This window comes from Grampus griseus (genome assembly GCF_964374135.1).
Source record: "Grampus griseus genome assembly, chromosome: 8".
In the NCBI taxonomy this organism is placed as follows: Eukaryota; Metazoa; Chordata; class Mammalia; order Artiodactyla; family Delphinidae; genus Grampus; species Grampus griseus.
Genome location: NC_139002.1, coordinates 107564096 through 107578898, shown reverse-complemented (window position 1 = coordinate 107578898; position 14803 = coordinate 107564096). Strand labels below are relative to the sequence as shown.

General features: G+C 60.2%; 1 protein-coding gene across 1 annotated transcript in view; it reads left to right on the top strand.

Moving 5' to 3' along the window:
- SHANK2 (SH3 and multiple ankyrin repeat domains 2) overlaps positions 1 to 14803 on the top strand; it is a gene marked incomplete at its 3' end in the record, with an annotated part of 537007 nt that overhangs the window by 251833 nt on the left and 270371 nt on the right. The window contains exon 12 of the mRNA XM_082660603.1: positions 10203 to 10518. Coding sequence (XP_082516729.1) covers positions 10203 to 10518 — 316 coding nt within the window. The remainder of the gene's footprint in view (positions 1 to 10202; positions 10519 to 14803) is intronic.

The following is a 14803-nucleotide window of genomic DNA, read 5'->3' as shown; positions in this document are numbered from 1 at the left end:
CCTACTAATATTAAAGTTGCAGTTATCTAAAGCAACGCGGAAAGGAAGCAAGGTCTGCTACTTTGGATCAGGTGGGGAGTAAGCAGGAAGAATCCGGGTCTAGCCCACAGCCCCCCAGGACCCGCTGCCTCCCTGATCCTGGCTTGGTGAGCTGGGCGAGGCTCTCGCACACAGTTTCCTTTTCAGCAATTGGTTTTCGCTCCTGTAAGATAAAGTGGAGGGCGGGGCTGGTGGGCCACTGAGACCCTCTGGAGTTTCGTTTCCTCTTTTCCGTTCCCCATGGGCCTCCTGTCTGTCGAGAGGCTGCAGCCGCCTCCGCAAGTTTGCATTATGGCAGAGATAGACTCAGGGACTCTCCTGCTTGCCCAGCCCCTGTCTCCATCCCAGCCAGCCCTCCCTTCTCCACACCCCCACAAGTAGGAGGCGGGGCCTGAGTGAATCCCCAGGCCGCTTGGAAAGAGAAGGGAAACAGCCACTACCTCTGGGATTTCAGGGCCTTGGAGACATTCGTATCCCAGCCCCAGCCCCGCCAGCTGGTCAGCCAGGGTCTTATTGAAGAGATCGCTCTGGCTGTTGATGAAGAAAAGGAAGGGCCCAAAGGAGTTTGGTGGCTCTCAGTGTGCCAAGGGGGCCAGAGAGCCAGGCTCGCGAGCTGTGTGGCCAGGCTGGTAACCAGCCCACGCGGCTGTTCCGTGGAGCCGGCGCCGCCTTGAGGCCACGCCCACTGGCCCCGTGGCCACGCCCACTGGCCCCGTGGCGTTGCTCCTCCTGAAGCAGAGCCTTGGCCGTGCCTCGGGTTGCCTGGAGCCCCGGCAGCAGCGCAAAAGCTGAAAGAATGAGCCCCAGCTCCCCCCACCCCCAGACAGGCAGGACGGGGGGTGGGGACTCTGCAGACACGGCAAGGACACTGAGGACACTGGCCTGACCGATGTCCAGCGCGCCTGCCCGTGGGGACCGGGCGACAGCCCTGCAGGGCCGTCCTTCTCTGCTGCCCAGCAAGGATCGGTCAGGGCCTGGGCGGACATGGGGGTGGATGGAGGTAGGATGGGGCAGAGAAGGGAGGCGATTTCAGTACAACCAAGGAGACCAGCTTGGTGGGCCTGGAGGAGGGCCTGGGGACACTCAGAACAAAGTAGAAGCTGGACTCGCCACCTCCCTCTTTTCCGGTTCATTCATTCGCTCATGTCCACAGCGGTGGGAGCACACCCCGTTTGCGGGACAGTAGGGGAGCTGGACGCTAGACCTGGTTTCAGGAAGATTGATGTTCCCTGGAGCCGGAAGGTCCCCAGGGTGGCCCTCGGTCGGGCGGGCGGAGTGGGGGGTGTCTCTCCAGTGACTGGATCCATCCGGGAGACTTCCTGGAGGAGGCGGCACCCAAAGAGGCCATGTAAATGCATTCTGAGGGACCTTGGAGGGCTTATCACAGGCGCAGGGGCAGGGTGGGTGCCGGGTAGATTGACTTGGGATTCACTCACAGATTTTTTTTTTTCGTTAAATGTATTTATTTAGCAGTTGCACATTTAGCCGTGGCAACCTTCACGTCCAGGCACTGTTACAGATATTGATTTGATCCTCGCCTCCTGTGTGGCGACACCGTTCACATCCCCACGGATAGAAGAGGAAATGAATGTACAGAGATGTATCGCGACTTTCCCCGGACACAGAGCTGGGAGGTGAAGGGGCTGGGACTCGACCCCAGAAGGCTGACCTCCCCCTTTTCGTGCTCTAAACACGACTTATGCGATCCCACAGCCAACACTGGGAATGCGTTGGGTTATTCCTACCTTACAGATGGGGAAACCCAGGGCCGGGGTGCCTGACCAGCCCATAGCCGCCCAGCAGTAAGACACAGAGCCGGCCCCTAACTCAGATGCTGGCCCACTTGCCCTCACCGGGCTCTTTCCCCGCCGGCTGGCACGGCGAGGAGAGGTGGGCTGACTGTCCACGCCTGAGACCCACCAGCCCCGCAGACTCTCACCAGGCTTGCTTATAACACCTGGCGCATCCTCCCTGCCAGGACTTCAGAGCGTCTTGAAATGTTCTGATGTGCGAACAGCCTTTTTCATAGGAAAAATGAAATTATTTTCAGCCTGTTATCAGGCAGTTGTCAAGAGACCTGGCAGATGAAGGGCTTAGACAGTGAGGGTTTGGGAGGCGGCCAGAGCAAGCGGGGGCAGAGGGCGCAGAGGCCAAAGCTGTGCAGGCCGGGGTAGGGGGGGCGTGGGGCGGGCGGGAGGACGGGGCCGTGTCACGCATCGTTTATGATTTACTTACTGCTTCTTACCGAGGGCCTGGCACTGGACTCGGGCTGGGTGGGGCTGAGGTGATGCTAAAAGGCCAGGCCAGAAGGCTGACAGCTAGGGGTTCGTTCTGGGGTGACCTTCTTCCTTCCTAGAAGCTATCTGATTTGGGGGACCTCCATCTAATCCCTCCTCCTGCCTTTGTGTCTTTCAAACAGGCCCCAACTCAAAAGATGCTCATTTATCCTTTGAGGTGGACGGGTGGGTGAGCAGGTGGACAGATTCACCAGGTAGCATCCAGGTCCCCACCCGCCTCACCCCAGCCCTGCTTGGACCCAGAATTCTTCTTCTCCCTTCTCCCCCTCGTTTGGAATGAAATCCATTTGGAACCAAACCTCAGTCAGCAGGAATGTGACCAGCACAGCCTCTGATAGTCACTTGGGATGCTCCGGGAAAGCCCTGTGTAGGAAGAAAGAGTCTAGGAGTTGATGGGAGGAAAGCTTAGCCAGCTTTGGGCTGGGCCCCGACACCTCCAAACCTACTTTATTTGTTGGGATGAAGTCTGTGCTTCGAACGCCTCGGCTTTCCCTTCCAATTAGTATGTGGCAGGTGCGGGCGTGTTGTCTGTGTGACAGTAAAGGAGACTGGTGCACATGGGTGCAGAGCCAGCACACAGGTAGTGAGCTCCCTGTTTCTGGAAGTATTCAAGGAGAGCATGCCTGCCAGTGGCGAGGAGGTTTTACATGGGCGAGGAGGGTGAAGTCAGGAATGGACCACCTCCTCCCCAAAGCCCGGCAGGATTTCTGTGGAGCAGAGCCTGGTCCGTGGGGCCGGGCACACAGTAGGTCTGCACATGAACCTCAGCTCTGGCTCCTAGTCTTGAGGAATTGTTTGCTCAGGTTCCTGGAAGGGTGATTGGAAGAGCTGTCTGCTTATTAGAAGAACTGAAGGTGTCTGGAATGGGAATCCTTTGGCTAAGGGGTGTTTCCTGGGGTTCCTCAAATTCTGTTATGTCCAAAGTCTGCTCTTATGCCCCCACCCCGCCACTCATGCAGCCTGGGAGGGAGCCAGAACCTTTTCTGTCCTGACCACTGCTGCATCCCCTGGGCCCGCACAGCTCGGGTCCACACGTGTGATGGGACGTAGACCCTGGGCGGGGGGTGAGGGGTGATGGAGCGCCCCGCCTGCCCCTCTGCCCGGGGCCAGCCAGCCTGTTTCCTGGTTACAGGGTCTGTCTCAGCGAGGCTCACCTCTCGGGTGAGCAGCCGGGAGGCCCCCTCGTTTCCAAACTCTGCTCCTACCTGTGGACAAACGCACCCATGAGGGTCACTCCAACACAGTGACGGGGACGTGGGCTGGGGGCTGTCCCACCTGGGCCACGTGTAAATGCCCTTTGGGCATCTCTGGTTCTGCTCCCAGCACGGGGGCAAGGGCTCCGCCCCAGGTCCACAGCGGGGGAGCCGGCGAAGGCCCGGCACCTCTGGCCTTTGGCGAGGTCGCCGCCCATCAACCCCGAAACACACGCACTCTCTGCTGACAGCCAAGGTGGCAGCGCCACAGCAAAGATTGTCGCGGGCACTTGGTGCGGGAGAAGCTCACGCTCTGGGACAGCGTCAATCACTAGCAGATGGAGGGAGGGTTGAGCACTGCATCGCCGCCCACTCCCCAGAGGGTTTCCTGGGCTGGGCAAGCGCTCGGGACCAACATGGCAGGGCCCCGGCCTCCGGGGGAAGTCCCTAGTTTCACCGTCCCTGTGGCATCCTGTCCCAGCCAGGGCAGATGGCCAACAGCCCCCCGATAAACTAGACTTCCCCACCCTGAAGACCCCTGGCGAGTAAACCCGGTGGCAGAGCTGCAGGCTCCCCAAGTGGAAGCGGCTGTGTCCTTGTTCGTGACGCTTTCTACATCCGAGAGAGATGCTTCTGGAAGCTTTTCAGCCTTGCACCAAGGTCCAAGGACATCCAGCTGTGCCAGCGCCACCTCTGTCCCCCAGGGACGTGAGTGGTGAGGGGCAGGTCGTGGGGTCTTTGTTGATAAACTGCACCAGCGGCCGAATGTCTCCTGGGGCAGAAATGGCCTGGGCGCTGGCGTGGCGGGGGAGGGTCACCGGGGGCGGGGTTTGAAGGCAGCTCCGAGCTGTGCGATGGGGCGTCGTGGGAGTGCAAGGAGGATGAGGCTCAAATGCTCGGCTGGAACAGGGCACCCAGTCTCCATTCTCGCTACCCTGGAGAGACCGTTTGGTGGGACGTCCCGCCAGCCTGGGCATCCCGTGAGGAGATGTTCCCAGTGCTTACGCTGCCATTTTTGTTGGCACAAAGCATGTCGACCATATGGAATTCAACTTACAGGCTCCCGTTGCTTTTCCTCATCTCCTCCCATCTTTCTCTCTCGCTCGCTCGCTCTTTTTTTTTTTTTTTCGAATTTCAGAAGCAGTTCTCTTAGCAACAGAAAAAACACACACTTAATTACAGCCCCAGCAGCAGATGCGTCGGGTGGCAGAGCCCGCTCCCTGAGATGCTCCGTTTAGTTTTCGGGAAGACCTTTCTCCTTGTGTAGAAATAACCCCGTTCCACCTGCCGTGGGGTTCGCCAGCCATGGCCCCTCCCTTTGTGTTTCCTGCACGGGCAGAACTTTCTCCCTGTCGCCTCTCCCTGTGTCTCCCGGACTCTGTAAGGAACGTGCAGCGTGGCTCTGAAAACGCTCACTTTTCTCAGCTGCCTGGAATTAGGGCGAGCCGTGCGTGGCTGGGCTGCAGTTTGTTTTATCTCTCTTTTGTTTCAAAAAAAAAAGGAGGGTGGGTGGAAATCCTGTTTTCTCCAGGGTCATTACCTCCAAGGGGGAGGCGGGGGGGAGCCAGAGAAGCAATGGGTCCTTGTGTGTGATTCTCGCCAATGGAAATCTGGGTCATGTTCAGAAATTCCAGGAGGCTGGCACCGGCCGCCCAGTTAACACGGGTCTGGCGCGCGGCTTATCTGGAACCGGGATGTTTTATCTCCTCGACTGGCTCCCCACATCAGCTGGCGGACAAACGGCATTCGAGAGCATTTGGCTTTTTCTTTAAAATGAAAATCAGCGAAGCACAGTGCATGCCATGTAGCCCCGGGCGCCTCTGAGCGGGAGTGGCCGGAGCCCCAGCCGGAGGGTCCTTGGGTCATCGCGGCGGGGGGGGGGGGGGGGCGGGGGGGGGTTCCGGCTCACCGATGCACTGATCACAAAAGCAGGGTGGCACCGCTCACATGACGGGCGCGGGGAGAGGCCGCGGGCTTTGAGAGCAGCCCCAGTCTACGCACAGTTGGCTCCCAGCTGACAGGCAGAATATGGGGTGGGCTTTGTCACCAGCATGCTGGGTCTGGCCTGCCCAGCTGTGCTTGGGAGCCGGCAGTGCCCAGAGGCCCGCCACCGCTCCCCGGGTCCGAGACGCTCCAGAGCCCAGGGGCCGGGCAGCCCTGCTCCCCTTCCTCCCATCCGAGAAGGTTATATAATGAGCGGACCACTGCCGAAGTCGGAGGGAAAATGAAGTCTTTGTTAAATGCCTTCAGCAAGAAGGAAGGTAAGGAACGAGCTGTAGGGTGCGTGGCGCACAGGAACGAGCAGTTTCTTACTGATTCTCCCGGGGAGCTGGGGCCTCCCTTTCCTCCTAAGATTGCTGGTCGTTCATCCCCGCCACGGAGGGGAATAATTACTCCTGGGGGGCGAAAGGGCTTTGTTGTAGTTGGTCTGGAATTTTAACCCACTTGAAGGTGCCGGGGGTTTTTTTGTTGTTGTTGTCGTCGTTTTCCTAAGTCTCCAGCCCCTTTGCAGAATTGTGGCATGTGCATCCCTGGTGCTTCCAGAGGGCAGTTTAGGAACTAAGACCTGGGGAAAATAGGAAGTTTGACTCTAGTCTGTCCGCTACCTGGAGCACATGCGGAGCACTTGGGCAGGAGTAAGGAAGGTCAGGGCACCGCTGGCCGCCCCGGCCGGGTGGACGCTTTCAAAACCACCGCTCGGCTGTCCTTGGCCGTCCCCGGGTTGGAGCGGATGGGAGATGCAGCGCGGTAGACTTTAAAAGTGCAGCTGCTTTTTCATACCTTGTGTGACTTGTATTGTGGAAAAGAAACGTGTAAGTAAATGCATGGAAGACAGCTAAGGAAATATCCACCCACTTAGAGTTTGCAGATTGCCTGGAAGAAGGAAACAGTTGGGTGGAATATTAATTATTTTCAGACAGGAAGAGAGTTATTTCTAACCCTTTTCACACAAATACCCCCAACATTTCCACGGCTGGTTCCAGTTAGTTTGTCAGACAGGGAGCTCTTGTTTTATGAAATCGGGAGGTTTATGAAGACGTGAGTTTAGAGGGATTAAAAAGATATTTCCCAGCCCAAGCCATAAGATAAACATGGAAGAAATTTCCAATGATACCGCACAGGAAACGAACTTAATGTGATCTTGGTGTTTAAGCGAGATAATTTTCATTAGAGCGTTCACCCTGATGTCACCTGGGCGATTCCATCCGAGTAACTCGATGGGTCCTCAGGCAGAATGTATTTGCAAAAGTCCCAGCTTTCATCCCTGAATCTTCCAAGGGCAGCTGCCCCATGTGAATTGTGGCCACTCTCAGAAAGACCTCTTCCGCCTGGTTCTCGGGAACGTTTAGAAAGAACAGACTTTGTCTGTGCTCGTTTGCTTACATGATGAACCCAGATTCGCCTTCTGGGACTTTGGTCTTTGTAATCTGTGCACAGCATGAGGGTTTCAGTCGGGGGTATGGTGTTTTGTTCATTGTGTTCTCTTCTTCCCTTGATTTTTCTTCCCTTGTGAGCCTTTCTTAGCCATTGGCAGGACTCCCCCCCCGCCCCCAAGTTCCATCACTTTCTGTCAAGGGCGTTAGTACTGTACGCACCCGGTTACATGGGTCAGAAAAATAGAATTGACTGTAGGTAGGGTCAGGGAGGCTGGGAGGCTCGGCCCAAGTTCGCGTCATGGAATGTGGGCGTTTCCTGGTCTCGGGGTGTCCCCTTTGAGCTGGGGTCCCCCTCCCCCCGGTCCCCCCGGGCCTGTCCTTGGGTGGGGGGCAAGGAGGACGAGCCGGGAGCCCGAGGGGGCTCTACCCCAAGCGTCTGCCTGAGAGCCTGGCTCCCTCCTGGTGCTGTGGTCCTGCAGCCAGCGGGCTCTGTGAATGGAGAGCTCCGCTGCTCTCGGAGATCCTGGAACCACCGTCCTTTGCAAGGTCTCCGCACCCCCACCCCCCGCCCCCGCCCACTCCTCTGCCAGGCGGGGCTCACATCACCCTCTGTCATTCCAGAAGTCTTCTGGCCTCCATCCGACACTGACAGAGGGAGTGACAAGGATGAGCTTCTCCCTGGTGACCAGCAAACACAAACCCGGCACTTTTCCCCAAATTGAGATTTTACTAGGAGGTGGGGGTAAGGCCTGGGCTGATTCCCCGGTGGGCTGAGCCCTGGAGAGGGCGGCCTCTTGGGCCCTGGAGACAGGGGTCCGCGGAGCATGCCTCTCCTCCATCTCCCTCCCGGCCGGGCTTTGAAGAGTTCCTTTGCTTTGAGGACGCAAGTGATAGTGTCTCTTGCCCTGACAGACAGGCTTCAGAGGAAGCAGGCTGGCATGAGGGTGCGGCTGGAAAGAGCGTGACCTCCCCCGTGGGTCGCTTCCAAGTTCTCACAACTGTAGGAGCCAGATGTGGATTCTGAGCGTGCGTCCTTGGGAAGCCTTGTGACATTTCCGTGTGGCTCCCCTGGGTTGGCTACATCTCTGCTTTCCCAGGACTGCCCTGCATCCCAGGGAGGCGGCAAAGGGGTGCACTTGGTCACAGCTGTCTCAATGGAGCTCTGCCAGCACCACCTCTGTCCCCGTGAGCCCTGCCCGCGCCACCTCTGTCCCCGTGAGCCCTGCCCGCGCCGCCTCTGTCCCCCGTGAGCCCTGCCCGCGCCGCCTCTGCCCCCGTGAGCCCTGCCCGCACCACCTCTGTCCCCGTGATCCCTGCCAGCGCCACCTCTGTCCCCCGTGAGCCCTGCCCGCGCCACCTCTGTGCCCGTGAGCCCTGCCCACGCCGCCTCTGTCCCCCGTGAGCTCTGCCCGCGCCACCTCTGTGCCCCGTGAGCTCTGCCAGCACCACCTCTGCCCCCCGTGAGCCCTGCCCGCGCCACCTCTGTCCCCTGTGAGCCCTGCCCGCGCCACCTCTGTGCCCCGTGAGCTCTGCCAGCGCCAACTCTGTCCCCCGTGAGCTCTGCCAGCGCCACCTCTGTCCCCCGTGAGCCCTGCCCGCGCCGCCTCTGTCCCCGTGAGCCCTGCCCGCGCCACCTCTGTGCCCCGTGAGCTCTGCCAGCGCCGCCTCTGTCCCCCGTGAGCCCTGCCCGTGCCACCTCTGTCCCCGTGATCCCTGCCAGCGCCACCTCTGTGCCCCGTGAGCCCTGCCCGCGCCACCTCTGTCCCCCGTGAACCCTGCCCGCGCCACCTCTGTCCCCCATGAGCCCTGCCCGCACCGCCTCTGCCCCCCGTGAGCTCTGCCCGCGCCACCTCTGTCCCCCGTGAGCCCTGCCCACGCCACCTCTGTCCCTGTGAGCCCTGCCCGTGCCACCTCTGTCCCCGTGAGCCCTGCCCTCCAGCGTGGGAGTGGGCTGGCATCAGGGGGTTGCTATACTTGGTTTCCATGACGAATCTCACCACCTCTGACCTTGGGCAGCTGGGCTGGTGGGTCCTGCAGGACCCCGTCCTGAACTGCTGACGCCGTTCTCTGAGGTGCTGGCTTCCCCAGGTCCAGATAAGCCCCCCGGAGGCTGTGTGTTACCCATGGCCCTGCGGGCCGGTTTGCGGACCGGCCGCCCAGGCTTCTGGCCAAAGTGTGCACAGCCTCGTGTATTGGGCCTCGGCCTGGGGCAGCCAGCGCGAAGGGGGTCTGTGTCCTTTGCTGCTGGAATCGGCGTGTCACTTCCCCTGCAACCCAGAGGCTTACATTTCTTTAGTCGCCTCTTCTTGGAAAGGACACCTTCTGTTTCTGGCCCAGGGCACGGGCCGTGTGGATTCCGGCCCTCACGGGCCCTGCGAGCAGTGTCCTCATTCCAGGTCCCTGGGTGTACTGATCTCACAGAGCGAGGGCCTCGCCCCTGGTCTAGAGCTTCGTAAGAAGCATGGGAGGTTTGTCAATCCCCCCCTGTCGCACGCTGCCGGGTCCTGGTTTGATGGGTAGAGAAAGGAGCCCAGTGGGGGTCGGGACAGACTGCTTCCCACCAGTAGAGCTGGGGCCTGTGGGTGTCTGGGCTGCTCAAACCACAGCCAATCCCTGTCTCCAGTCCTGGAGGCTGGAATCTGAGATCCAGGTGTGGGCAGGGCTGGATCCTCCTGAGGCCTCTCCTCGGCATGTAGACGGCCATCTCCTCCCTGTGTCCTCACGGGGTCGTCCCTCTGTGTGTGTCTGTGTCCTGACCTCCTCCTCTTATAAGAACACCAGTCCTGTGGGGTTAGGGCCCCACCCCAGTGACCTCATTTTACCTTCCTCACCTCTTGAAAGACGCCCACCTCCAAATACAGGCACATTCTGAGGTCCCAGGGGTTAGGACTTCAACACAGGGGTTTGGGGGAGGACACCATCCAGTGCACACAGGGGCTCAGTTCAGGTCGTGGCGAGGAGGAGCTCCATGGCTGCCTCGGTGCCCTGACTGTCATGTGCGACGGGGCAGCCCGTCCTTACGCGGTCTCTGGGCTGCTGAGGGCCTGGGCACCGCCCAGATGGAAGTCAGACCCTGTGTCCCTTCCATCGCAAGTGCTGGCTTGAGCCTCCGTGGAAGGAAGACTCTCTTGGTCTCCACCCGTCTCTGCTCCTGTGTCGGGGTGAGTTCTGCACATGGCGGGGTCCCATGGGGGGATCGGTGCAGAACTCATGGTGTCCGTGTCCTTGGTGGCTGGGGGCCTCGATGACGGTGCCGTACGTGCCCTCACCCGCCTCTCGCGTTCTCTCCGACGCAGTGCCCTTCCGAGAGGCCCCGGCGTACTCCAACCGAAGGCGACGGCCCCCCAGCACACTGGCCGCCCCCCGGGTCCTGCTGCGTTCCAACAGCGACAACAACCTCAATGCCAGCGCACCTGACTGGGCCGTCCTTTCGGCCGGCCCCCACCGCAGCCTCTCACCCCAGCTGCCACAGCAGATGCCCAGCAGGCCCGACGGGGCCGTGAAGACCCTTGGGAGCTACACCTCCGGGCCCCGCAGCCGATCCCCCTCGCTCAACAGGCTGGGCGGCACCGGCGAGGACGGCAAGAGGCCCTGGCAGCCCTGGCACGTCGGGTAAGGAGCGGCCAGGTGGGTGGGCTCCCGTGGGGACCAGGGAGAGGGAGACCTCCTTGCTCAGAGCCCCTGGATTCTAGAACTCAGGGCGGGGCCGGAGGTTGAGCAAAACACCTGTTTTGTTCCAACCCGGATGTTAAGAACACTTGAAAACCAAACTTCTGCCAACTGCCCTGGCTCAGACCATCACCTGAGAGCAGCCAGGCTGGCTTGGGCAGCCGCAGGTGTTTGAAGTCCGTCTCCTTTCCCTGTGCATTGGCTTCTGGGTCTCAGAAGTGAAGTGTGGACAGACAGGGAGCTAGGGGCCCCAGCCTGCCCTGGGCTGAGGGCTCCTCCAGGGGATACCTTTTTCTTTGTTCCTTTGTCTGTTTTATTGAAGTACAGTTGATTTACAATGTTGTATTAGTTTCTGCTGTACCACAAAGTGACTCAGTTATGCATATATGTATTCTTTTTGTACCCTCCTTTGGGTGCCCTTGTATGCTCGTTTACCGTTATGGTTTATCCCAGGGGATTAGATAGCGTTCCCTGTGCTGTACAGGAGGGCCTTGTTCGTCCATCCTCTGCATAATCGTCTGCATCTGCTGATCCCAAGCTCCCAGTCCTTCCCTCCCCCACCCCCCTCCCCCTCGTCAGCCACGAGTCTGTTCTCTATGTCCGTGAGTCTGTTTCTGTTTCACAGATAGGTCCATTTGTGCCATAGTTTAGATCCCACGTATAAATGATAACATACAGTGCCTGTCTTTCTCTCTCTGACGGACTTCACTCAGGACGATCATCTCTAGGTCCATCCATGTTGCTGCAAATGGCATTATTTCATTCTTTTTTATGGCTGAGTAATATTCCATTGTATATACACCACATCTTCTTTATCCATTCATCTGTCGATAGATATTTAGGTTGTTTCTCCAGGCGCCATGTTTACCGTCAACACACCTTAGCCAGAATGAGCCCTCACATTCGTAGCCACCAGACACCCTGGCACAGGTGAAGCTCCGAGAGGCCACGTCCTAGTGCTGGAGCCCGACAACCCCCCCCCACCAGACTCAGTAGCAGCCCCGGCTGGTCCTCTTGTGTCTGCCCACGAGGCAGGGGCAGGGGGAGCGTCCCGGCAGACTCTGAAGCAGCCCGGGGGGTGGGAACCCCATTCCATCCCCTTTCTAGAAGAGGAGACAAGGCCAGCATAGGCCAGAGCGTGGACCCCCTCGGGCGTCTCACTCGGGCCGTGGGCACCCTCTGACTGCCCTGTGTCCCCAGCAGTCAGGGGGGCTGCATTCCCACCCAGAGCTCCAGCTCCCGGGCATGCTGTCCACCTCCTCACTGGCCTTCAGAGTTTGTCAGGCCGGGATGTGACTCCCTGGGGATGGGCTCGTCACTGGGGCCTCAGTGCTGTTGCAGCAGCCGAAGCAGTGCCCTTTCTGACCCCGTCACCACCTCTGCAATCTCACGTGGACCCACGAACTGCTCCGTGCGCCTCAGCCCACCTGGCTCGTTCCCCACAGAGGACCCTGCAGCCTCCCATTTCCCAGATGAGAGCACTGAGGCCAGGTCATGTAGCTGGGGCAGGTCATGAGAGTTGTCCTCCTTGAACTCTGTCCTCACCCATGGTGGCCCAGAGAGAGCTGGCACACTGGTGTGTCCTGCCCGGCGTGGTGTTTCTGGTGAGGGTTGAATGCCCCCTCTGGTCCGGCCTTCTGCCTCGTGACCCGGTTCCCCATCCCACCGTGCCCCGTTCACCTGGGCTCACCACACCTGCCTGCGGTGAGTCTGTCCAGCCGTAGTCACTCCTGACGCCACGCCCCCCAGCTCCGGTCGGGGATGTCAAGGAGGCGGCCGGGCTCAGCCCGGATGGAGGGCTCAGTGGTTCACGTGGTCCTGGGAGAGGGCCGATTGCTGTGGCCGGGGGCAGCAGGCCAGGTGTCCGGGCTGCAGCCGTGAGGGCGTGGGGAGAGCGGGCCCGTGGCAACCCCGGTCTCCTGGCCCCGTCTCGGTGCCAGCGCCCGGAGGCCCACATCGGCACTGGAGCCCATCCGCGTTTCCCCCCTGGAGTCTCATTCTCACACCCGAGAGCCCATCCTTCCTCTGGTCTAGATTCTCGCTCTGAGTCACCCCAAGGGAGAATCCCAGGTGCTGCCGAGTGCCATAAAGCTAAATTAAAGGGCTCCCCCGAGGCCTCGGATTCCACTTCACACCGTTACCTGGAATTATGACTATAATTTTGAAGAGAGTGTGTCCCCTTCCTCCAGTACGAAATCTAATAAGATACCAAAGGCAGGCTGGCCAGGGACTTGCAAAAGCTGCAAGTGAAATATTGCTGTGCAGAGAGGACGGCAGCTGGCGTGTTGCAGGGACCCCATCTGACTGTCCCTGATGTCCTGTGGGGGGTGTGTGTGTGTGTGCACACTTGTGTGTCCATGTGTCTTTGTGTCCATGTGTGCATTTGTGTTTGTGTGTGTGTGCGTGCATCTGTGTGATGGTGTGTGTGTGTGCGTGGACTTGTGTGCCTGTGTGTGCACTTGCATGTCCATGTGTGCACGTGTGTCCGGATGTGCACGCATGTGTGTGTGTGTGCCTGTGTGCTCCGGATCTGCTCACTCGGCAGCTACGCGCTGACAGGAGCCCCTTGAGTTGCTCGGGTACTGCCCCCGAGACTCCCGTGTCATAAAAGGGACCTGCCAGGCACCCTGGTTCCCCGTGGTCGCCAGGATAATGGTGGCATTTAAGCCACACGCAGGCTCTCTGCTTTCACACCTGTGCTCAGGCGTGGACACGGCCGTACACGCAGCCCCAGTGATGGGGTACCTGCGCTCAGGGTACCACAGCACAGCCCCTGGGCCTTATGGGGGCCCAAGGAGGCAGCTGAACCCTCCATCCCGTCTCTGTCTTCACAGCTCAGAGCCCAGCCCTTGCCTGGGACAGACGGGGACCCTTGCAGGGAGGCCACGGCTCCCAGCCTCGGGGTTGCCCAGGTGCCCCCAGAGCGCTTTCTGGTTATCACAGAACCCAGAGGTGGGTTGGGATACTCCCCAGTCATGGAGGGGAGAGCCCCAGCCCCACGCGGACCCCTCTGTCTGCGGATCCTGTCTCAGTGGGTAGCTGCCAACCTGCCAGTTGCATCCAGCTCTGCCTCCTACCTGCTGTGTGACTTGGGGCAAGTCACTCAACCATTCTGTGCCTCCGTTTTCTCATATGTAAAAGGGGACCTGCTGGGTTTGGGCCGAGGAGGCTGCTGAAGGGAGCACCGGCCACGTGCTGAGACCCGTGTAAGTTCCACAGACATGTTGGCTGCCTTGGTTTCCTCATCGTAAAAGGCGTCTTGACCGACCCTCTGACCGCTGCAGAGGAGGTCATCCTGGTGAGGGCTGCGGCTTGGGCAAAGTAAGGGGCAGGGGAAGTGGAGGGCGTCAGGCCAGCCTGAGGGAGTCCCAGCGTCCTGAGCATCTGGCGGGGGTTCCCTCTGGCTGCCCACCCCACCTCACCCCCTCCTTCCTCTCTCGCTGCCCACGGGGAGTTCTGACCACTCAGCGCCTCTCCCTCGGGCAGAGCCCTGAGGCGCCGGGAGTGTGATGGGCACCTCCACGTGGCCAGAACCGGCCTCGGGCCAAACCCTCGGGTGTAGGCTTGACGAGATGGGGCCGAGGCCCCCCAGCTGCCCAAGCCCCACACACCCATCCCTGGGCTTCTGCCAGCCCTGGCCAAGCGGCTTCCTCCCGGGCCTGGGCTCTGCGCTGTGGGCCAGGGCAGCTTCCCACGTGGAGCCAGCCCTCGATAGCCAGCCGACCTGAGTGCAAATTAGAAGAAGGAAGAGGGTTCAGAATGGACGGGAACCCGTCTGCCTGCAGCCCGTCCCGGTGCCCTGCCTCACCTGGAGTCTCTGCATGCGCCTGCCTGCGTCGCCCTCTAGTGGCGCCCACTGGCATGGCTGGTCCACGTTGCTAAGAACCGGCCTGAGAAGGGGTTTCGCTGGGTGGCCCCATCACCCACCACCGGAGTGTGGAGAGGAGTGCGGGTCCTCCTAGGATCCCTCCCAGCTGCCCTGTTCTCGCCAGGTTGGGAACAGCTCTTGACATATTCCCGCAAAGCTCGCCAGCTAGTCCTGAGGGCTGCCCTGGCCTCACCGGCACCAGAGGGCGTGCCGGCCACCCTCCCATCAAAGGAGCGGTTCCAGGGTGCGTTGGGCTCGGCAGAGAGAAAAGCCTGCTGCGTGCAGGCAGGGAGGCTGGCTGGCTGTGTCCTGCGCGCCCACCTCCCCCATGGGCAGGGGCTGAGCGGGAAGGGCTCCCAA